Here is a 24,923-nt window from a genome sequence, read left to right on the forward strand (position 1 = left end):
TAAATAGTTTGTCTTCTGCTCATCTTAAGTAATACACTTTTTTGGCTGTATGTAATGGCCACCTAGGATAGGCTTGCTATAGAGCAGGTGTGTGGGAGTTTTGTTAAGTTACTGATTCTCTGGAATTAATTGAAGGATTTAGGTGGAAAATATAGGCTGCAAACAGAAACATTTATTTCAGTTTTAAAAAATGCTTCTCAGTAGTGATTTTTAAATATTTAATAGATTAATGACTTATTCCAAAACTTACTATCAAGAAGTTTACAGTTAATAAAATCACTGAAAATTCAATCTTAAAAAAAATCCTCAGAAAACATATAATTTTCATAAAATATAGATTTAAAAATAGAAAAGTAAAACAATATTCCATATAATCTTTTGGCAGAGGGGATGATGATTTGGTCTTTTGTTTTTGAAAACATAACAAATTTTAATTTAATTAATTTAGTTGTAAAATAAATTATTATAGAGGCTTTATTTAGAAGTACCTTTATGACTCTGCCTATATACATGTACCAGATGCCTCCTATTTTTAGATGGTATTTCTTGATTATAATTCTATTTATTAAATTGTTTCAGTCTTATAGGTCTCAATGTACCATTTCAGGGATATGGAACAGACTCAGATCTATAAAAATAATGACACAGGTTATTGTGTTGAGGAAAGAAGGTACGGTAAATCAAACAACCCAGTTACAGTTAAAGGTCACATGATTATGATACACTACAGTTTTCTTTACAAATTTCATCCTTTCATAACACTAAGCAAATCAACTAAGAATATGTCAGCATTTGGTATCCATAATTTATAATAGAAACTTCAGTCTAAAAATAAAACACTGTAGTACAAACTCTGTTTGAGTGTAGGTTTGGTCATCCAAATTCAAAGCACAATCTGATGACATTCATACCTCCATTGCCCATAGTCCAGGTCACCTAAGTAAGCTTTAAGACCAATGTGATTGCACATTGTAAATCAGTGTTTTTCAATGACTTCTGAATGAAGAAAGTTGATCCGAGTTGCTTTGCATTTGGAATATTCTTTATTGGAATATTCTTTATTGGCCAAGTGCGATTGGACACACAAGGAATTTGTCTTTGGTGCATAAGCTCTCAGTGTACATACAAACAACAAAGTGATAAGAAATAGATCATAAATCATAAGATAAAATCCTATATCATAAGATAGTAAATCATAAGATACCAATAGGTAAAGGTAGTAGGAAAGTTTTTTACTTAGAAAACTTCTGTCTTCTGAGTAATTAAACCTTTGCAGTTAGCCTTATCTACTACCTACAGCTTCCCCAGATTTTACATAAACTCTATAGTTTTGGGGGGAAATAAAACTATTCACATTTTAAAATTGTTAAAATATTAAATGCTTTCTTCTAAACATTACCAGAACAGAGCAATGTATATAACACTTACAGTATATGATTCTATAGACTGCATTCTTTGTTCAGTTATATCTTGCTGATTAGTGCATTTCTGGCAACATTTCCAGAGAAACACTGGTTAACTCTTTGCATTAATTTCTATGCAACGTGTTGTTCAGATATAAGAAACACATATTAATTGCTTATACAATAAGATTTCAGACAACACAGAATCAAAACTTGATTCACAAATCCTGCTCCAGCATTAGTCCGCTGCAAAAACGGACACAATGGGGAACCTTTAATGGCTAACAGCCCAGAAGGGCTATTTAGGAATATAGGTAGTCCTCAATTTACAAGCACAATTGAACCCAAAATTTCTGCAGTTAAGTGAGTTTTGCCCCATTTTCTTGCCAGAGTTGTAAAATGAATCACTATAGTGTTAGTAACACAGTTGTAAAGTGAACCTGACTTCTCCATTGACTTTGCTGGTCAGAAGTTCACAAAAGGTGATCACATCTCCCCGAGACATGGCAATGGTCATACATATAAGCCACTTGCCAAGAGTCTGAATTGTGATCACATGATTGTGGAGATGCTGCAACAGTCATAAGAATGAACAACAGTCATAAGTCACTTTTTTCAGTGCTGTTGTAACTTTAAACAGTCCCTAAATGAATGAATGTAAGTCGAGAACTGCCTGTAAGCCCTGTTATGGAATGTAGTGAGGAGGTGTATGCCCTGGAGGGAGGGGATACATTCCAGAAAAGTAAGAGGCAACTTAACCCAGATATTATGTGGGGAGAAGAGGATGAAGACACTTGCTCTCTAATAATCCACAGGGTATATTGTAGATGCAGAAGGTAGACTCCAGTCTAGCAAAATTTTGTCTATACATGTGAAACATGAAAGAACTCAGCTCAGAAGAATGAGCACATGTCATTCTTGGTTTGGGACCTGACAGTCCTTCCTCACCAGCAATTTGTTCTTCCTTGAAGCCTAGCATTTTGGTGTATGCTCTGGCTTTGCACCCATAGATGCTTTTAATTTTTCACCCTCAGAAAGTCCTTTACCTGGGTAAATCTGCTGCCCGGCTTTTAGGGAATGAACAATTCATAGCTCTCTCTTATCTTCAAACTCTGCCTTTAAAAAAAAAAAAAAGTAGGATGGTCAGTTCATAGGAGCTATAATCATCGTATTTCATGCCTCAAACTGCAGAATGACTCTCCTATCCTTTCCTTTTGTCTCCTTTTATATTCATGTTCAAAGCTGTCATGTCCACTACTGCTCCTAATGGATGGTTTTTATGTGCATATATCTGAAACTCATAATGTGAACCATGCTGCTGAACACGTTGTGAATATACTGCTCTTCTTTAAAAAGGTGGTGGTTGTTGTTTTTTTCCATCTACAGTATTGACTAACTGTCGGTGTTTGATGTATGGGTTACTAGGCTGATGTAGACTTATGGTTAAGAGTTTAAGTTGTTAGTTCTGCTTTTGCAGCCAATTCAGAATAACTACAGATGCCTCAAGATATTAAAATTGACTGCTCAAATGGACTCAGTGTGGGAGTTTCATTGGTTTTAAATTGATAACAGCTGAAAGGGAATGATTAAAGCTGTATAAGGGCATAGAATGCCGCTCAGTTTTTCCCTTCTCCCTTTTCACAACTTCTCGCAAACAACTCTTTCTATGGGAATTTTCTTCCCAATGGTAATAATAAAAGTATTTCATTCCTTTAAATTTCCAAATGATAAATAAGGCCATTTCTAAAGGAGCAATTCCTGAGAACCTAGGAAAAAACTAGGGGAAGACAAAAGAATTTTCTATTCTAAAGGGAACATTTTAAGTTAAATAGCATTCCATAAGGTGGACATTGTGTCTATTTCCCAGACATTGGAGCTAAATAAGTTGGATGGGAGACATAAACTGTCATAACAGGAGATTAGGAGTGTTATGTACATCTTTGCTTATCTTCACTACTCCCTGCCCCATTATTAAAAAAGGGGAGGAGGAAGAAAGCATAAGTTTTAAAGAACATTTTCAGAAACAAATTGCACAAAGACCTTTTGCTTTCTTTATTCCCTTGAGAGCAATTATTGTTTTATTGGAAACAAATATTCTGTATGTTTCTTTATCCCAACAAGTCTTAAACTACTTAGATATGGCAAAGGAGAATTTTTAAAAAACAGCAACAACAACAGAGATACTTCCAATACATACATCCAGACATGCATGATATACATTCTTTTAATCAAGATTTCAAGAGTCTTTAATATGCTGGATTCTGGAAGCTGGATCCAGCCCCAAAGGTAAAAGTGTTGCTTCACACAGATTAAGTAATTATTACTCAGCTAACTCAATTTTGGCTTTGCCTAAACCAAAATTATATTTTGTGTTCCTCAAAGTTGCAACAGAAAAAACAATGAATGCACACATTTGGATTGCCATTGAACAATGACACCATAATGGGAAAGAATTCAATCCATGAGTGTAGACTTAGAGTGAAATATGCATTACTCCAAGTCTGAGGAAATTATAATTATAATTCTGTTTTAGATATTGCAATTAGTATTGGACTGAATTATCAGCCCTCTCTTTTGTGGAAAGGAGAAACCAAGTGAAAATCCATTACCATTAAACTAATCAGGGAGATTTCTCTGCTACTGGAAACATCTGAGGGGGAAAACACTGGAAAAAGAAAACGTGAAGCTCTGCAGCTCCCATTTTGTAAATCAATCTCTGCACACCCAATAACAATTAGTAAAAATTGTAAGTCTCTGAAAATGGTTCCTCTTTTAAGGCTGGCCCAGCCAACGTAGGGTGGGCATTTCCAGCTCAGCTCAATTATATTTTCTGAGAATCTGTTCTTTATATAGACATGGCTGACCCACAGAATGGAAAATTTTCACCTATGTTCATCAAGGATGATATCACAAGTACTTGATGGCAAGTGTGCGTGATGAAAAAGTTGTGCAAACAAACAATGACTTCCAGTTACTTTTGAGCATCTGGAGCCTGGAAAAAATGCTTTGTGTTTAGTAGAAATATCTGAACAAAAACTGGTGGGATCTTCAGACAAATTTTTCAACTTTATCCACAGCTGGAAGCACCAATAAATTTTGTGATCATTTTTCAGTTCTTTGTTCAAAAGTTTTAAATAGTTTTTTTTCCAGCAACCAGGTACTTAAACAATGTATGTCTATGTGTGCACAGCTAAATGACTGCATCGGGCTGTCCTCTTTGTGTTATCATGTAAGAAAAATAAAAAATATATATTTGTTTATTCAGGAAAATTTTTGGTTTTGGGCAGTAAAGATAATTGATCTCAACAGATGTCATAATGAGATTGAATCTTAAGATGATTGCTCTGTATTCTTTGAACTAATCTATACAATTTCTTTACAAATAATACTGGCAAAATTTCACAAAATACAAAATATGAAAAAGAATTAAATGTGGGCTCTTAGAAAAAAAATGAGGTTTTTACTTGAACGCCCTAGGAGAGGCAGAAATCTAAAGATATCATAGTCTTTAATATTCTGCAGGTTACTATTTATGCATGCTCTCCTAGGATTATTTTAGGCTTTGCTAAGAAACATTGATTATAGAGTGCTGTCAAAGGCCTCTACACTAATTTTCCAAGTGTCATGCTCTGCTGGAAAGGTATGCAGAGACTATCTCTTGGCTTAAATGATGATCTTATAGCCACATTGTTTAAACATTTTAAACCGCTTCTATTGAATGGTTTTTCTCATAGGTTTGATTCATTTTGATTCTGCTGACAAAGTTCCCATTAAGGAGCACTCTCTTCATAATTTGTCAAAAAATATATAGCAGAGATGAAGGAGGATGAAGCTAATTTGTAATCTCAGAGCACTAACCTAGTTATCCTGACATACTTCATGATGTACACCCTCAGCCAGCCAGAGGATTAAAGTTATGAAGCACACACACACACACACACACACACACACACACACAGAACATTTTGTAAGCTGCACAATTTACAAGCATTGTCAAGGGTCAGGGCGACTTATTCTTAGTAAAATAATAATTAAACATTTGGCAAGGGAAAAATGTCAACTTTGTACAAAAGGTTGGAGGAAATGCTGTAATGAAACTTATCTCTTTGTTATTGGCTGTCTGTAAATGATATAATAGAGAGGCATAACATAATATAATACTGTTATTAAATTATTTACCTGAAAGGACTTTGGTACCATTGCAATTACTGTACAATAACAATACTACCTTATGTCTTAAAATTTTCTGGATCTTTTCTTTCTATCCATGGTTTATAATCCAGCCAGTTCTCTACTGCTGCTGTGTAGAGTATATGTACACAGTATGTCTTGATATGATAAATAATGCAATACAAAGTGTTATTTTTTTAAAAAAAAACAGTGGATCATTTTATTTATTTATATCCTACCTTTATTATTTTTATAAATATCTCAAGCATATGTACCAGTAATACTCCTCCTCCTATTTTCCCCACAACAACTCTGTGAGGTGGGTTGCGCTGAGAGAGAGAGAGAGTGACTGGCCCAGCGTCACCCACTTGGCTTTCGTGCCTCAGGTGGGACTAGAACTCACTGTCTCCTGGTTTATAGCCTGGTGTCTAAGCCACTAGACCAAACTGGCTTGTCCTGTCAGAGGAGTAGATATTGGCATGCCTTCCACTCTACCTTCATACAGTAGATTATATTATTTAATGTCACTGTGCGCTCTGTGAAAAAGATTCAGAAGAACAGTTTCAGACCTCCAGCAAACTTCTCTGTTGTTAATTAAACAAGCCTGCTATTTTTCAGGCTTCTGAACAAGCTAGAAAAAGGATATTATTCTTTTAAGCAATCAAATTATTGAGACTTTCGAAACAATCACATCTTGTTATCAGCCTTGTGTTAAAATCTGAAAAAGGCCGGTTGCTGTAGTGAATATATGAAGCTGTTTGTGCTTATTCTTCAAGTTTATTCTTGTGTGAAGTCCAAACCCTATCCTATTAAATATTTTAAGTGTACATAGCCCAGTTGGTTTTATTTTAAAATACAAGCAGTGTCCTTCAAAACTTAGTTTTCAAGTACAATTTACAAGCATTTAAAAACACAATTTGAATTTGAAATGCAGCTGCAAATACAAGTATAAACAATCTATTAGACTGATGATAGAACCAAATAGGGTTTTTCACTTAAGATAAGATAACCTTTATTGTCATTTTTATACTGTGGGCACAATGGCACACATCAAAAATGAAATTTAGTTGCCCGCTCTCAAAGTGAAACACATACATGACGCACACCTAAACATACTATGAACAACATATGTATAGATCCACATCCCTACATATATGTAGCAATAAATATTAAACATTGTCCATCTTGAATATATAACGGAAGGAGGAAGCTTGAGAGTTCGCAAGGTTAATGCTGTATGGAATTATAGGACAGTTAACATTTTCTAAACTCAGATTCCCCATCAAACAGCTGTTTTCACCCAAGGCTGATATTCTCTGGATTATATTACAATGCTCTATACATTTACTTATTGTGATGTCAGTGCAACCTTCCAGGTTGGCTTTTCTAAACAAACCATTGGCTATCTAAGATCACAAGGGAACAGCAGCTTTAGGCAGCAAGTTATGATCTCTGGACATGCAACTGTGACCCTCAGCTATTCTTAAAAATATTTTCTGGAAGATAGATCTGGGCTATGGCTTACCTATTGACATTCAATAGGAATAGCATTCAATTACCCAACCTATTTTACTTCTGCATGTTGAAGGAGAGTGGAGGACATTGCATTTTCACCTTACATAACAACCTGACATGCAGATGATTATAGATGGGGCTTGCTTGCACAGAAAAGGATATCTCTGCTTATGTGTTCTGTAATGCAACTGACAGTTTCTAATATCCACACCATTCAGAACTAGCTGTGGATATCCTTAACTCAGTGTGCCAAATAAAATAAATCAGAAGTCATAACTCATGGCCTCAGTCCCAAGGAAAGAAATGGGTTGCAAATTGGTCATACATCAAATTTATCTCATTGTTTTTCAGTGATACAGTCACACAATTTGAGTAGGGATCATTGTTATGTATGCCGTATGTCTAGTAAAAACTAAACACACATAATGTTCACAAACATAAGGCAAAACTTGGAGTGGAATTCTCTAAGTTGCTTTGATATTATGTTTGACAAATAAAGTTTGCTTGCAAAACTAGGTAAGTGGACAACAAAACTTTATAATGTACTATTCACTTTGTTTCACATTTCAGGGGGCTTATTTAAAGTGTGGTTTCTGTTTAATCAACCATTCTCTGTTTTGTGTTTTCTAGATCAGATTTTTGGTGCTTACCTACACAATGTGTGTGAACATGATGGCTCTACTGTCCCTTACTTCGTTAAAATGTGTATAAAAGCTGTTGAGGAACGAGGTACGTATTTTATGATCTATATACATTCCTAAATGTGGCTGTATATTTATAAGTGAGATTTTAAATTCTGTCTTTCATTTACCAACTGATGGATAGCTGGGTGTTAAAACTACAATGGTATCAACCTTCCCCACTTTTCTTAAGCTTCCTAATATTCTTTGAAATAAGTATATGCCATCCCCTCCTTTTTTTTCTGGAGAGTCACTGATATTATTCAAAATAAATAGCAGCAGTGGTCTCTTTCCCTTACAATTATTTGTTGAAATTTTGTACTTGATTACTGTCACTGTTTAAAGCCCATAATGTTTACCGTCTTTAAAAATATGTCCTTGTAATGTGTACATTCCATTTTCTGCTTCCAAGTAATTTTCAACTAAAATGAAGTTAGCAATCAAGTAAAAGATATTTCTAATACACAAAACCAACTTTCATGAAGTTCATGACAAAAGAGATCTATTTTTATACAGCAGTTGTGTTGTATTGCATTGTGCCAAAAAGGTATCCATCAACACCCTTCCTTCTAAGCTTCCAATACCCCTTTGCAATCTATTCTGGAGGGATCGTAAATCCTTCAAAGCAGCAAAGGGGAGTAAAAGGGAAGTGCTAGCATAAGAGGACAGGGGATAAGGGGAAAGCGTAATACATCCATTGAAATATGCTCATGTAATATTATATGTATGCAGGGTTAATGGTGTATAATTCTTGGAACTTCCATTTTATTCATATAAGTGAATTAGGAAAATTATATTCCCAGGATATCAAATAGCTATGAAATATGGAAATATTAGAGCCAGAAATATGCAGTGAAGATTTTGGAATGTGGGAGTCTCTTTTAGGATTGCTAGCTTTTGAAGTGACCACTGCAGCTGTCTCTTTATAAGCTTTTTGATTTACACCAATTAGTGATAACATTTAGCAACATTACATTAGCAACTTCACCTACTGATTGTACAGGTCAACCCTCTGGAAAAGTAACAAGACCCCAGTTTGTTTTACTTTACAGTTTTATAGTTAACTAACCAAGCCTGTAAAAAAAAAAAGAAAATATAAATATAAATGATCTAAAATGTAGATGAATATTCTGGATAATAAAGATATTACAAGTTTGATCGCTTGTGTTGATACAATTTAAAAAAAGCCACTCCTGCTGAAATTGGAGCTTTTACCATTCTAATATTAAATTTCCACTGGCTATTCTTGCTCATTGCAAGAGAATTAAACAAGCTTTAGTGAAAGAACACAGTGATGCACTGCTTATATTCATAAAGTGCTCACTGGCTGCTGGAATAGTTCCTCAGTCCTAGGTACCTCCTATAAGGTAGCATTAAACAACTCAGATCCCAAGTATTATAGAATAACTGGTTTGTGGATCAAATTAATTCATTGAAAAATGCAATCCCATTTGAAAAATGTTCAATAGTAAATGCCTTTGTTAATACAATGTTCTTATTTATTTTATTGATTGATTGATAATAGAGATGTTAAAGAAAATAAATAGATATTTTAAGATAATAAAGATATTATCTTTATCTATTAATATTACAATATGTTTTTTGCCATAGACATTACAAATACCAGGAAAGGGTTTTTTTCTGTTCCTGAAAGATTCATCTGGCATTTTACCTTGGCTTTTTCCAGGCTATTGGAAACTTTTAATTTTAAAATGTTCTCTAACTCTGCTGTTTTGAAACTTTTAAGGCATTAAGAAATATAGTGCAGTTTTAACATTGTTGTTTTTTGCTGATATTTATAACAGACAGAAACTTTATTTCGGTCATTTACCAATAAAAGTACAATTAATAAAATGTACCACACAAAACTATTCCTTAACAAGAACTGTTACCAACCATTTATGGGTAAAGTTTACACATAATTTAGCAAAATGTTGTTACTTTTAGAGAAATACATTTATCTTTGTTATTCATAGATACTGCAAATAAACATCAGAGTGCCTCAAAATTACTCTGTATACCTTGTAACAGGCTATAAACATCTATTATGCTTCCTTGAAAAATACATATATACATACAGTATATACATATACATATATATTTTCAAGGATGCATATTAGATGTTTGTAGTCTGTGAGAAGACATGCAGAATAATTTTAATTCTGTAGAATAATTTCTATATGTATTGTATGAATCCGCTTTGATTTGTATGCTTCCTTCCCTGTACTTACTATAACTTTAAGCTAGCATATGGCATTAGCTAGTAGAGATATAAATAATAACTAATCTCAGTGGCATGTGATAAAATTTGCATTTTATCACTATTTATGACTTTGTCCTTGGTATACAATTTTTTTTTCTTTTCCTGGACTAGGATTATAATTCCTGTGCCTTTACTTCTGTTTACTCAGTGTGTTGTTTTCACTAAATTCTGGCACAAACTATTGCAGGACAGCAGTAATTTATGTGAAGCTAAATCCAATGTTTATGAAAGCTTCTGATGACATTTTAGACAGGGATTGGTATTAGGAAGCCATATGTGGAGGTGCCAAGTCTCCCAGCATGGCTGGGACTCAACAGATTTAAAGCCCTCCTCCTAATGGCCAGATATGCCTCCAGCCAAGTTATTCAACTACAGAGTCATGGGAAATACTTACGTACCAATTATGGGAAAGGCATAGTTAATGAAAACTGTATGTTTACTTACATAGTCTTAGTAAGATGGCCTAAACATTCATTGCAGCTGGCATCTTGGCTGAAACAGAGAGCTGTGTCTCTCTGTCCCATCTTCATACAGTAACCGTATAGTTTGTTTCCCTGAAGTTGAAAGTTTCTTTTCTCTCTCTGAAGAACCTCCATTGCAGAACTAGATTGTACTACTCTGAAGTATTGCTCACTGTGAAAATAAGCACTGGCAGCAGAAAAGCCTCAAGTATAACATTCCATATCTTAAAATCAGTTTAAATTCACCTGAACTCATTTGTGAGTTTCACATTGCACATTTACTGGCAATTTGCAAAAATCTTGTCTCACTTGATTAACATTGCCTGCTAGATGTGGCTATAAGCTACACAAAATCATTTTAAATTAAAAAACTAACAATAACATGTTATTTTCATGTGTCATACAGGAGAAGATATATTTTAAAGTAAATGGGATATGGAAAATAATAATATTGAATAAAGAAAAGGACCATCAGAATGTATCAGCTAGTAATTTCCAACTAAACTGGTCAAAAACAATTTCTTGATGCTAAAGGTTTCATTGAAAATGTTACCTATCCACTATCATTGCATTGCATTATTATTTAATAATTTGCCCTACTAGTAGTTTTAGCTTGTTGCCAGTCCCATGACTTACATCCTTATTCTTTTGATTATGAATAGTGAAGGAAGTTATTTTCATCTAAATGAATGCTCTCCTGTAATTTTTTTTAGAACTTAATGTTCTGCTTTTTTCTTTGTTAGCTGTCAGTTTAACATTAATATGTTAATGTTAACATATTAAGAGCTGTGGTGGCATAGTGGTTAGAATGCAGTATTGCAGTCTAATTCTGCTGGTTGCCAGCTGTTTGAACTTGACTGGCTCAAGGTTGACTCAGCCTTCCATCTGTCTGAGGTCACTAAAATGAGGACCCAGATTGTTGGGGGCAACATGCTGACTCTGCAAACCTCTTAGAGAGGGCTGTATATAAATCTAAGTGCTATTGCTATAATATGTCATTATTAAAGCCCACCTTTATTATTGGTTAGACCAGTGGTTCTCAACCTGTGGGTCGGGACCCCATTTGGGGTCGAACGACCATTTCACGGGGTCGCCAAACAATGCAGTCCGCCATTTTTCCCCCCTTTTCCTTAGCCTTGCTACTCCCTTTTATTCTATTGGCTTTTGAAAGCCAATAGAATAGACTCTCTTGAACAGAGTCTACTTCTATTGGCTTTCAAAAGCCAATAGGAATTGTCCAGGCTGTCTCTGCCCTGCTGAGCCCGCCAAAAGTCCCATTTTGCAAACGGTGCTGCACCAGTTGAGTAGTCCTCGACTTACGACCGGTTGAGTAGTCCTCGAATTACGACCAGTTGGGGGTCGCGGCATTAAAAAGGTTGAGAACCACTGGGTTAGACTATAAATCCTGTGCGAGGAAAAGAGTAATTGTTTTGTGAAACATTTCTGTTCTAGAATTATTTCCACATTTATTTTCTAGCTAATTATCCAAGACTATCGAATTTTGCTTTGTGCCTCACCAACAATTAAAATAATGCATTTTTAAAAAATCTATATAAAATGCATTTGTTTGTAAAAAGGATAGACAAAGATATTAGAGAAACTGGAAATACATATCTGACATGGCAGACTCAGCCATAAGCCATGTTCTCAGCTTCACCCTACCGTCTCTTCTCGTTACGCACACTGAAATAATATGATTCCTCAGAAAGAAGTTTTCTGAATGAGAGAGAACACTATCAAAAGCTCTTGGAGCATACATGTTTGCCATTATTATTTAAAATGAACCTAAGAACAATTTGGTTCATCGTTCAGATCTGTTTTGATTGTTAATTAAGTTGTGACTGTGATCCATACAAAGGCAATAATAAATGCACTAAAGTTAGTTAGCAAGAGGGCGGAGTCTGTGCATTAATGTGAATGCTGAGCCGAGAGGCCACCATTGGAGACAGCAATGCCAACATCTAATTCTTTCCTCTTTCTCTTTCTGCTGTGGAATAATGGAAATAATTCAGTGTCATCCTGCTTTTGAGATGAAAAAGAGGCCAGGGATGCCATATGGTACCCTTTAAACTTAATGAGAAAAGACATGTGTCCATATGGAGAACAAAGGGACAAGTGACAAAATGCATGCCATGACATCACAACACAAATGCTGTTATTTACATACTCATGTCCAAAGTTGGGATTATACGAGGGCAATTCAGAAATAAACCTCCGTTATCAATGACAGACACTCGCAGATACAGAACTTTTATTATACACATTAGAAAACTACAACATTACATTACTTTTCTCCATAACCGCCATTCAAATTGAGGCACTTGTCATAACATCTTAAAAGATTTGAAATTCCTTTGTAGTAGTCGCTCAATGCCAAATCTGGGCTGTAGGGGGGGGGGTGATCAAAAACATCCCAACAGAACTGCTCCAAAAGTTCTGGGGTGCATCTAGAGGTGTGTGGGCGAGCATTCACCAACACTACACTGGAAGTCAGCATGCCCTTATGCTTGTTATGGATGGCTTGTCTGAGTTTTTGTAACCTTTCACAGTAGACTTCTGAACTGATGGTTGAACCACGCTCCATGAACTTCACTAGCAGTACTCCTTTGGCATCTTCACATTTGGCGGGATTTTCCATGGCACCACTTCCGATATGTTGGTTCGAATCTTTGTCTCTCTCATCTGTCTGTCTGTCTGTCTGTCTGTCTGTCTGTCTGTCTGTCTGTCTGTCTGTCTGTCTGTCTATCTATCTATCTATCTATCTATCTATCTATCTATCTATCTATCTATCTATCTATCTATCTATCTATCTCCACTATCATGTTACTATTTTTTCATCACCACAGCTAGTTCCTGAGAAAAGAGAAGAACAGGAAAAATATCCTTCTCATTTCCTAATTCTGAGTTAAGTTGCTAAACTCACTTACAACATAGGAAATGCTCTTTTGGTTCAAGCCAGAAGACTATCCTACAGACAAGGATCCTCCTACATCCAGAAGCAGGGATATGTAGTTACTACCAGATCTGGTTAGGGAGAAAAGCTAAAGGCTAGAAGGTTGTTCCTATTATATCTCGTAATTTAATATCAAAGTAGCACCTTCAGGAAAAATGATTATGCTGAAAGTTGCTAGTAACATGGGATTCTGATTCTGTAATTTGTCACTTAAAGGCTTTTGGATTTCTTTCCAAATATTCTTAATGGTCTTCATTCTTTTCTTTTTAATTGATCTTGTTCAAAATGTTGTAAAGAATCTTGCCCATATAATTTCTGTCATGAGAACTAGTGACCCTCCAAAACAACTTGTATACTCAAATTCTTAATGTCAGTGTTTGCAACAACACTGCTGATTTTCTTTCTCTGTTGCAAGAATTATATACAAAAATCACATAGTTGACTCTTGGCCAAAAAGTCATCCTGAGATCTCTAGCCCTGAATAAAGATTTAAGAAAGACCTTTAGTCCATTTCGGAGAAGGTCCCTAGCTTTTAAAACTTTTATCTCTTAACTTTACTTGTTAGCAGCTGTTCTATTTTTTTGCTGTCATTTGTTTGACAGCATCCAGTTATAGGTTCCGATGTCTGTTTAAAGAAACAGGGAGGTTGTTGGCTTTAAAATCCCCTTACTGCTTGTGTGTTCAACATTTTCCCAGGCTTTTCTGCATAGTTTGCCAAGCAAAGGGACTGACCTTTTGTAGCAAACACTTTTTCATTTCAAAATGCTCACTTTGATTTTTGTCCCATTTTATGCTCATTCCAAACTGTTTACAGCCCACTAAAAATGACTGTGAATTATATGTTTGTGTAATAGATTCCTTTTGTGGTTGAAGAGGAATGTTTACTTTGTGCAATTAGTTATCTTTGGGTAGATTACAGTGACCTGGAAAAAAAGGGGGCCTAAATGATTATAGTACCTTAAGCATTTCCTTTTGTTATCTCCTGTAGCAGTAATCTAAAATGTTTTTTTTCCCCTGAGCCTCTGTTTGTGAATTCATCATTTCATATAGAGCAAATGATCTTCCACCAGTCTTTTGCTCAAATAGTTTGTTTTGTGTTTTAATGTGGGAAAGAATTTTAAATTTCAGATTCCTTCTCTCCAAGCTGAAGCAGGATTAGGGCAGTCTAATCTCTGGTATCTTTTAGACAGAGAAGGGAGCCTTTTTCCCCCAAAGATATATGTAGTTTGACAGACATATGGAATTTTCCAGTATGCATACTAGTCCTTGTAAATACATTTTACACTTCTGTACAATCAGTACAAGTATTGTGTGGTGAAGTGTATGATTAAGATGCACACTTAATCGAAAGACTGGGATTCAGGTAACCACTTGATCATGGGTGCTTTTGGGTGACTTGGTCCTGTCAGTTTCTCTCAGTCCAACCTACCTCACAGATTGTTGTTACTGAAATAAAATTAGGGGAGAGCCCCTATAAGATGCACATAGTCTTATAAAAAAGGAAGTTATAAATGCTGTAAATAAGTAAGATTAAACAACAGAAATAATGTTACAAAAGAAGTACACATCATTAACTTTCCTAAAATTGCTTCAATTCCACTGGTGGGATTTAAATACCTGAACATCCGGTTCTCTGCGTGGATGCAGGCCTGGGCTTCCAAGGCCTAGAATGGACTTCCAGAAGTGATATCCATGCATTTCCTGTGGGCCGTTCTAGGCTTGGGAGGCCTTCTCAAGGCCTCCCAGGGCTAGAATGGACTTCCAGAAGCAGCGTTGGTTCAGCCAGTTCTCTGAACTCAACAAAATTTAGCTATCGGTTCTACCGAACTGATGCGAACTGGCTAAATCCCACCACTGTTCAATTCCCTTTGAACTCAGTCCAGAGGAAAACCATATTTTATGAAAGCCTGATTTTGTTGAACCTATATTTCATTCTCAAACATTGCATGATTATCATACGAAAGAATAGATCTTAATTCATGTGATTAACAGAGTGTTTCAATAAGATTTGCTTATATCAAGGATCATCTCCAAAAAATCTTCATCATTCCTCTTTGGTTGTATTTCACTTTTTTCCTCTTCTCTTTTTTTCAGTCAAATTTAAAGTCTATGATGGTTAGAGCTGGGTTTCTTTTTTAATTATAAAATATATTTAAGGATAAATATAGTGTTTCATAAAAAATCATCTAATCAGAAAAACTGAACAAATATTCTAATAAAAAGATTGTTCCAAGTTTAAAAAGAAATATCCATCAAAAATTAGTAAAATACATAAAACAAACAAACAGGTAAACTATAAGAACAATATTCACATGTTCTATCAAGGGCAGTACTTCCAAGGTTAGATTATTGTTTATTCTAATTTTATGGTAGAAGTCTCTATATAAATCAGGCATTCCATTATAAACCTCACCTGATTTTTTCATGGAGTTTCCTATGAAATGCCCTGCAATGGATGATGATTGTCATAAGCTGATCAAGGAGCAATGACTCCATAGTCACTATGGAGATATACCACCTATTATTTTATAACTGATTATTTTAATGTTTTTATGTTATAAACTGCCCAGAGAGTCATTGGATATGGGATGGGAGGCAAATAAATTTCACAATAAACAAACAAAACAAAACAAAACACATGGTTCCCAATTTCATAGTTGTAGAAAGGAAAAAAAAGGTAAAGATAATGGTCCTCTGGCACAGTTTGCATATTTGAAATGATGTGTCTTCAACCCAAATTGTGTAAATGAAGAGAATACAGAAAAAAAAGAACATTTCTCTGAAAAAAAATCAGTCGTTAAATGATATTATTCAGTCTCTTTTGTAAATTTAGTGCTGTCTTGGCACAAGCAATGTTTTCTTGTTTTAATTCCATGAACTGATTCTCAGACTTTCTGCTCTGTCATCTCCCCCCAATTGTCTGGGTCAGAGTTTAAGGGTGGTTGGTGACTGCTAGTGGCAGAGAGGTCACCTCCATGTCAGTGTTTGGAAGGCAATTTAAATGTAGTCCTGGGCATATGCGTTTCACTACCCTCTCTTCTTCTTTTTCACTGCATTGTTTTATTTATATTGCTAACATGATTTCAGGACCTATCATTACTGAAATTCTGTAAACTATTCTGTATGTCCTTTTGGCTGAAGAGCAGAGCAGAAATGCATTAAATAGCTGCCATGTCACTAAGAGTTATTGGGCCCTGATGCACAACATAAGAGCCACTCCAAGCTTATTTCAGAACCTCATCATCTCCTTTGGTCTAATTTGTTTGTTATAAACATTTACCCAGAAATCCGCAATATCTACAGTTTTGTTTTATTTTTCCAAGTTTATTTACAAATTGCTTATCCCTGATGGTTGCTTTTTAACAAACAGTTCCTAACATCATTTCCCCCCCATGCTTCTCACTTTATATAAGTTTCCAGTTACCTTTGAGAGCAGTACATTAAAAATGTAGGGATCATATTGCTCTGCTAGATGAGCTGAACTCTTAGTTCTGCTAATTTTGTAGTATATATTCTTTTCCAGTTTGGGAAAATCTATTATACTTGGATCCAAGAATGTACTAAAAGCTAATACTTCCATGAAAAACGTGCAATTTGTACTGTTTAACATCTTACAAAATCCTTGAAGTTTTTTTTTATGATTTGTCTCCTTCCAAGATTTCAGTATCTTGTTTTTATATGCATGTAAATGGAAAAGAAACAAAACAAACTGATAGCAAATGCATCCTATTTTAGAGAAAAAAAACATTCAGCATTTCAATAAATAATATAATTTTGTATTACAGGACTAAAAAAATTGAGTCGGGTCAGTAAAATATATAGCTTATCAGCCATTGATTTTATTGCTTTGTTGAATTCAAACAAATATTAGCCAAAACTACATTCCAAGCAATTTTACCTTGGAAGCTTATGATATAAAAAGATGTTTGTAAGTTATGAGCGGAAATTAGCAGCAAATGAATGCAACTGTCTTGGCAATAATTGCTCTACGAATTCTGCCTTCTGACTCATTTTATCCAGCTATAGCTACCTTCCACAGAGCAAAAGCTAGTTCATAGTTTTGTACAAAGTCCAAGTTACAATTGGCTCAGAAGGGTATTTTTTCTCTGGGGCCTCAGTGTCTGTAAAAAAGCCACACTCTGGGTCTTTATGTTTTTGAAGAAAAAAAGGGGGGGAGGCATCAAGAGAAAACATTTCAGAAAGTGTACAACATACAAATTAGAGGGAAGCAGAAAAGGAAGAAGGAAAACAATGTATCATGGGGTTATAATCTGGAAAGTATGAAGAATGGAACCTAAGCTGTATTTTTCCTAAAAAGTAAAAAAAATAAAAAATAAAATAACGAAACTACAAATAATAGGTACCCCTTTAAGCCAGTTGCCATCTTTCTTAAAGTCACCTGATACCTGCCTCATTGACTAATTCATTCCAGAGAAATGTATCCCATGCTAATAAAAGAAAGCATTTGAATGGTAAGAATTGCCAGAACAAATAAGTGGTTACTGACTGTTTACCACAGAAACATTTGCTGTGACAGGACTAAATTCATACCTGGGAGCACTCCAGTGGTTTTCCTGGCACACCAGCCTGAGAGGCATTTATGCTTGCCCTTTTTTTGCTATAAAAAATAGTCTTTTGCTAACCGTTTTGAGTAGAGGCAATATTCAGAAAATAAATCCCAATCAATCAGTGCATTTACCATACTTGACAGACTCTTCTCCACTTTATTAATTTAATTTGGAAAGAGGCATTTTTTTCTCAAACCTTATGCTGAATTTCAAAACTTGTTCTAGCACTTATGGAAATGGAAAAACTCAAGCAGTAGGCAATTCCCCAATCAAGGAACTACCAACTGAGACCAACAAACTAACAGTAATAAAGGAACCATCAAAGACACCCCCACCAACATTGACACGGCTAGCCACTAGTATATAAAAACAGAGCAAACCCCACTCCTTTCTAACATAGATGATGTTACCTAGTTGGGGAATGAAACGTCTGGAAGAAAACAACCAAGCTCAGAGAGCACTCAAGGAAGATCCCACTCAAGGAAATGCTAGGAATCCTTGGAAAACTAGGAATAAAATATTTCCTGATTAATTAGTGGCTTTGTACTTTTGCTAATATTTGTGTTACATTGCATACTACCTCTTTTTCGAGGATCTCAAAGAAACATATATTCCCTTTCCGTCCACTCTCCAGGTCTTCCGACCCCCCTTTTTTAAAATCCACAAAACAACCATATAAAAAGTCAAAACAAGAAATACTGACTGATCAGGAGAACCCAATAAATTCCATAGCTGAATTGAAGGCTGAATTTCCTTAATTCTAGATAACAGCTATTTACTAACTGGTGGATTGCCAACTAATAGTTGATGGAGAAGAGGTTTATTTTTCTGTCACTGACAAATAAAAACATGGTGGCAGCAAACATACATATTGTATTTTTTTACACATTTAAAAATATTCCACAGTAAAAGAATAAAACTTTGAAACATTATCGGAAGCTGAAAACATACTCAATCCAAGATCTCTGATATACTTATTGTATTGACTATTCATGAATTCTATCATAGTAATTCAGTTACTGCCTTGGACAAAAACAGGTCTGTTTTTAGTTTATAGCTTCTATTTACAAAAATTGTTCAGGAATCCTATCTGTAGAACAACCACTATATGCAGAATGTTATAAGAGCTGTGGTGGCGCAGTGGTTAGAATGCAGTACTGCAGTCTACTTCTGCTGACTGCCAGCTGCCAGCAGGTTGGCAGTTTGATTCTTACTGGCTCAAGGTTGACTCAGCCTTCCATCCTTCTGAAGTGGGTAAAATGAGGACCCTGATTGTTGGGGGAATATGCTGATTCTGTAAACTGCTTAGAGAGGACTGTAAAGCACTGTGAAGCAGTAAATAAGTCTAAGTGCTATTGCTATTACTATAAAACTAATCTGTCCCCCAGGCATTTAGTTTGCTGAACATTGTTCAATTTTTTTCTGAAACTCAATTGGAATCAGTGGAATTGGGCATGTAGATCTCCTAATCCAGATTACTTCCGCAGTCTCTTTTGTATTCCCTGGGATTGAAACTCTGAAAACCATGTGGGATTCTAATAACTAGTCATTTTGTTTTGTTTTGTTTTGTTTTGTTTTAGCAATAGATGTCGCATATAGATCCAAACAGGACTGAGTTTGTGATATAAAAAATACATTGCAAGGGAGTTGGGCCACAAATTCCTCTGCTCCTCTTAGAGGCAAACATCTGTGGGTGCCCATGACAACTCCTCTCCCATAGCTAACAGCCTTTTAGAGGGATTTTCAGCTACTATGGAATAGTAACTAATCTCCTTATCTGTCACAAAACTACACTCCCTGCCCTATGGCTGCTAGTATTAAAAAGAAAAATAAATGTTTTCAACTTCTTCAGTTGATATTAATGATCATTCCTGACCCACCACTTCAATAGCATTTAATTAAGCTTATTTAGGCTTCAGTCTTACTTTCACTTAGGAGTCTTATTTAATTCAGTGGGTTTTAGTTTTGAATAAAATAATAAAAATTAATATGTCAGTAGTAACATATTATCACTACATATAAGCTGTGAAATCGTGACCATCCACAGACATCCAGCTGATACTAACCTTCACCAATCCACTTGAGCTCTTCTCTGATGTTTTAAAATGCTAAAACCTAAGTATTTTATTTCACTCTCAACAATATGCATGGAGGCTTGCAGTAATCCTAACAGAGCAATAACTGCCTGCATCGGAACTTGTGTAGTCTCCTGTATGAGTGATATATTATTTAAAAAGTGTCTTTAAATGTTAGAAGACTTCTATCAGAAAGTTTTCCTTGCTGTTCTTTAAAAAAAAACTTTTCTTGTTGATTGCTTCCTGAGTGAAATAGATTCATAACTAAACAGATGTGAAAAATGACAAAATTATTGAATATATGTACATATTCTCTTTAAATATATAAGTGTTGCTATTATTAGTTCCCCTTTAGAGATATTACTAGCAATGAGCTTGCTACTCTCTCTGTTGGGATCTCTCAAGAAGCTGAGCATTGTTTGCATAGTATGGTAAGAAGCATATGGCATAAAATTTTAATTAATCTGATAAATAAGGAAGCAGGTTTTGTTTTTGTTTTTTTGTTTAAAAAAAACTAAACTAAAAACAGCCACTGAACTTTCTGGTGATATAGGAAAATAAGGATCTAAGTTTCTGCACTGCTCAAGTTACCACACAACTTTTATATATTTAAGATAATAAGAAAATTGCAAGCGTATGCCTTATAAATGTTATGAAAATGTTTTTTCATAGCAGTTCTGATTCCATGGACTTCAGTGAAAAATGCCCTCGTTTTAAATTAATTTGTAGTTGTAAGAAATGTATTTGTATAGGTGCTGCCCAGATAAGCTGCTAGAACAAATTTTTTCCCACCCTAAATTATTTCAAGGTTCTTTCGTGTTAGTTACTGAATTTCTGATGCTTTTGAACATGATGTGAAAGCTGACATGTGCTTCAAATTTTTGTTACATATGTCTGTATTTCATAATTGGTATGATATATTTTTCACTTGAGCACTAAACTGATACATCAGTGGGTAACTTCACAGTTATCTGTATCTAGAAATGTATTTGCAATATTGTCTCCCTATCTATTATGCTTTACATACACCCATTTGTCCTAACACAATTCAAATTACTCCAAAAATGTATTGTGCAGTTGCCCTTGTCATTTTGTAATGCATGTATTTGTTTAAATCCTTTGGCTTGTTTTTTTAGAGAGCCGAAGAAAGCAAGGAACAGAAGTTAAAGTAATCATTTTAAGAACATATTAGCAACAGAAAATCAACTAGACAACAGTAAAAAAGAGGTTTAAAAAATCGTAAGGTAGCCCAAGTATTTCAATGTTTTTAAAAAGGACAGTGACAATTCTTGGCCACTGAGCTTTTTTTTTAAAAAAAATGGAGAATTGTTTAAATCAAAATGCTGGAAGTTGAACTCCATGCTTCTTAAAGTTGCTGAGATTAAAAAACTGTAGTTTAAGACCATCTGATGAAAAAGAAGCAACTTTAAATACGTTCAAAAGGGAGTGGTGTCTGGGCCTTTAGGGCATTCAAAATATGTAACAATCACATGTATCCATCCTGTATCTGATGTCCAATATTTGCTACCTCAAAGATCTTTGGATGTAACAGTATGTGAAAATGACCTTGGGAGACAGGAAGAGCCACAAATTGGCCAACCACCATGTAAAAGGTAATCTCAGCTCAGAGAAGGAGAAAGGGCATTTCAGAAGGACTCTTCCTGGTTTTTCAGATAATAAAAGAAAAGGAGGAGAGAAATGTTTCATGTCTTGTAGGATTTTATTAATGTAACAAGAAACGATAGAGCTAGTGTTCCTGGTTGTGTTTCTTGTCTGGACCACCTTGAAGGGCTAACATTGTGTTAGTCATTCTAAGGTCAAAACTGCACTTTTTTCCTTTTCCCACCATTAGTGTGGATTATTCATGTCTTTTTGATGGCTTGGCATCTCAACCCATTGCAAATGCATCCCCTGTGCTACTTCAAAACTGTTGTTTTTCCTCCTAAGCTGTTCTAACTGTTTGTAACATTGCTTTACTTCTATCTAGTGAGAGAAGGCTCCAATGGCTACATTGCCTGGCAGGTCAGCTGCCCTTCAGCAGGTGGTCCCTACCTTGTGGAGTAATATCATCCTGGATAGCCAGGAGCCTATGTTGTCTTCTGGTTGGCAGTTGCCTTAAAAAGAAAACACTTGTGGTTAATCCAACAATGGGCCTTTACTTAAATGGCAGTTTCCTCACCTATATCTTCCCTTTCCCAGTAAGAACCCACTAGTATAACCTCTTTATTCCATTTGTAGCGCCACCCTCATAGGGACCACATTCAACCTAATTTCTTTTGATTTCCACCTAGGCTGTTCCCCTTGCTTTCCCACCACTTCCTCAGAGTGCTGTAAAGCAAGTTGCAACATAGGCACATTAGAATGAAGCTACAAAGTTTCAGTGAATGCAAACTTGGTTTTCTGCAGGTGAATCCTCAGTTGTTCTTTGCTTCAAATTTTCAATGGACCCATAGTACAATGTAGGAATCTTCCATTGGTTTTGATCATGGCAGCACCACTACAATGATGGTAAATTAAATATATTAGAAGAGAGAACACCAGAGGGGGGATGTGAAGGCATCTTGTGAGCACGTGTCTGAGAAAGCAAAGAAAAATAAAGGGGACTCATGAGAAAGAAGTGGTCCCTAAAAGGAAAAGGAAAACTGTAGTAAATCAATGCACAGAGGATCTGTCAATGAGGCCTGTCTTTCCTGCCTTGGTGGGAAGGACAAGAAGCAAGGGAATGCTCAACCCATTGTCAACTTGCTGCATTGAGAACTGGCATTTTTAAGATTGGCTTCAGAAAGCCAAGACAGCATGGGACACAGGCAGGTTAGGTTGTGATGTGCCTGTTCTTTTTATTATTAAGCCTTTTTGCATTAGCAGTGAAACTTAGCATTTAGAAAGAACATATTTAGGAAATACTTGCTTCTTTGATGTAGTGGTGGGCCGATGCAAAGATGCCATCAACCAAGAACAGAAAACTTTGGTTATCCTGTTCTCAGCCAGTATGCAGACAATTATATAATTATATTATTAATAGTCATGATGATGGCCATCCAGTTTACTGTGGGAGGCTAGAATACCCTTTATTATAAATTGTACTGTCAAGAGCAAGAAATCAGGAAGCAAGGCGGTTCAGATGACTGCAGGTTTATTGCATGTTTTTTTTAAACAAGTTTTATTGGTTTTTTCATTTTACAAACAAGTGCTTAAGAAACAATGTGGTGGCAAGGCAATCAATTGTCCACAAAAGAAAGTCATACTCATAAAGTTCAGATTAAATCACTAAAAACAAACCCTCTCTTTTCCCTCTAATGACATATTATATTCAAATTGATATATTTCAATACAACTAAATCAATCATAACAATCCTCAATAACCTTTCATCCAAATAAATCCGCAAATCCAGATCCTGTGTTAAGCTTAACTATTTCAATTACTATATTCCATATTTCTAATCTAAATACATAATTAACACTTTGGTTTATTGCATGTTAATTGCTCTCTACAAGAATCTAAACTACTAGCAGTCAAAGCAAACTGGCTGTATTAGAAGTCAATGGAAGTCAAGGTAGGCTGGACTTAGATCTCTGGTGGGCACGAAGGGATTTGGGATTGATGATGCACTTGACTTCTCTCTTGGACTCAGCCTGGTCATCTCCTACAATCTCCAATTTGCTGGTGGTGATGGTTGTGTGATCCTGCCTACTGTCACCAACAAAAATGGACTGAATATCCAATGCATTTCACAGCCTAAATGTGCTTCAGAATAATTCTTCAAAATGTTTGGGTCTTATTTCTATATAAGACCAAGATGGAAGAGGTTGAGGTTCATTTTCATTCATCGTCTTCTCTTTCCTGAAAACCAGTCCAGTTTTTTAAAATGTATCTTCAAAAGGGCAAAGTTGAACAAAAGTCAGAAGTCTTAGAAAAATGGTTGCCTTTTTTTATATGCTACTGTCTGGAAGTGGCAATTCTTTAGCCAGATGAATGAGAACATGTTGCAGCTGGCTTACATTCTCCTCCAGTTGTGTAGCCAGTAGGGACTTGTCAAGTTACATATGTTTTCAAACCTCTCTCAGCTAAATCAAATATCCAAATACAAAATGCAATACACAAGGGTATCATATGGACTTAAGGAACTCTCTGGTGGGCTTGAAGGGTCTATAAGGAGATAAATGGATTACACAGAAGCATACACGAAGAATATTCCTTCATGACAGATATAATCTAGCCTTTAAAAAAAAAAATCCTTAACTCTTTCATGCCATTAATCTGCAACAGAAGAAATAAGAGGAGAGATTTTTTTTCTAGGGCGATAAATAAAATTGTGCTACCCTGCTGCTGAACTGTGTGGCTGCTGAGAAAGAAAATGCCCAGTAGAATAAAATCAGATTTAATGTGTTTGTTCTTTGACTAATATATTTAACTCCTCCCAGTTGGCATCTAGCAAATCCCCAGCTGAGGGTTATATCTCACTGCTGTCTGGGATGTTCCCAGTTTCCATCTCTGTGTGGTCAGAAATTTACTATTATTATACTTTCTCTTCTTGGTTACTTAGTGATCTAACTATTTTTATCTATCAGTTTGTGAGTTCTGCATTAGATTTCTGTAATACACTCTGTTTAGAGGATGTTTTTGAAATGACATCTTTTGAGGTTCTGATGGTTAACCATTTTTCCTACCAATATTTTACAGTCACTCATGACTGGTTTTTGAAAACGTTAAGTCACATTTTATACAGTGTGCTCTATAACTTCAAAAGGATATCTTCTTTTGTCACTGGAGTTGCCATTGTCAAAGCTGATTTCTGCAATTGGTCCACTGGTTGCTTTCCTTTCAGTAATTTATC

General features: G+C 35.4%; 1 protein-coding gene across 4 annotated transcripts in view; it reads left to right on the forward strand.

Moving 5' to 3' along the window:
* Positions 1–24,923, forward strand: part of ARHGAP15 (Rho GTPase activating protein 15) — a 448,034-nt gene that overhangs the window by 273,891 nt on the left and 149,220 nt on the right. For all 4 annotated transcript variants that reach the window (XM_039338235.1, XM_039338233.1, XM_039338234.1 and 1 more), the window contains one exon: positions 7,719–7,817. In XM_039338235.1, the coding sequence (XP_039194169.1) occupies positions 7,719–7,817 (99 nt within the window). The remainder of the gene's footprint in view (positions 1–7,718; positions 7,818–24,923) is intronic.

Source organism: Crotalus tigris, unplaced genomic scaffold, assembly GCF_016545835.1.
Source record: "Crotalus tigris isolate CLP2741 ecotype Arizona unplaced genomic scaffold, ASM1654583v1 scf7180000017694.5664430, whole genome shotgun sequence".
Classification (NCBI taxonomy): Eukaryota; Metazoa; Chordata; class Lepidosauria; order Squamata; family Viperidae; genus Crotalus; species Crotalus tigris.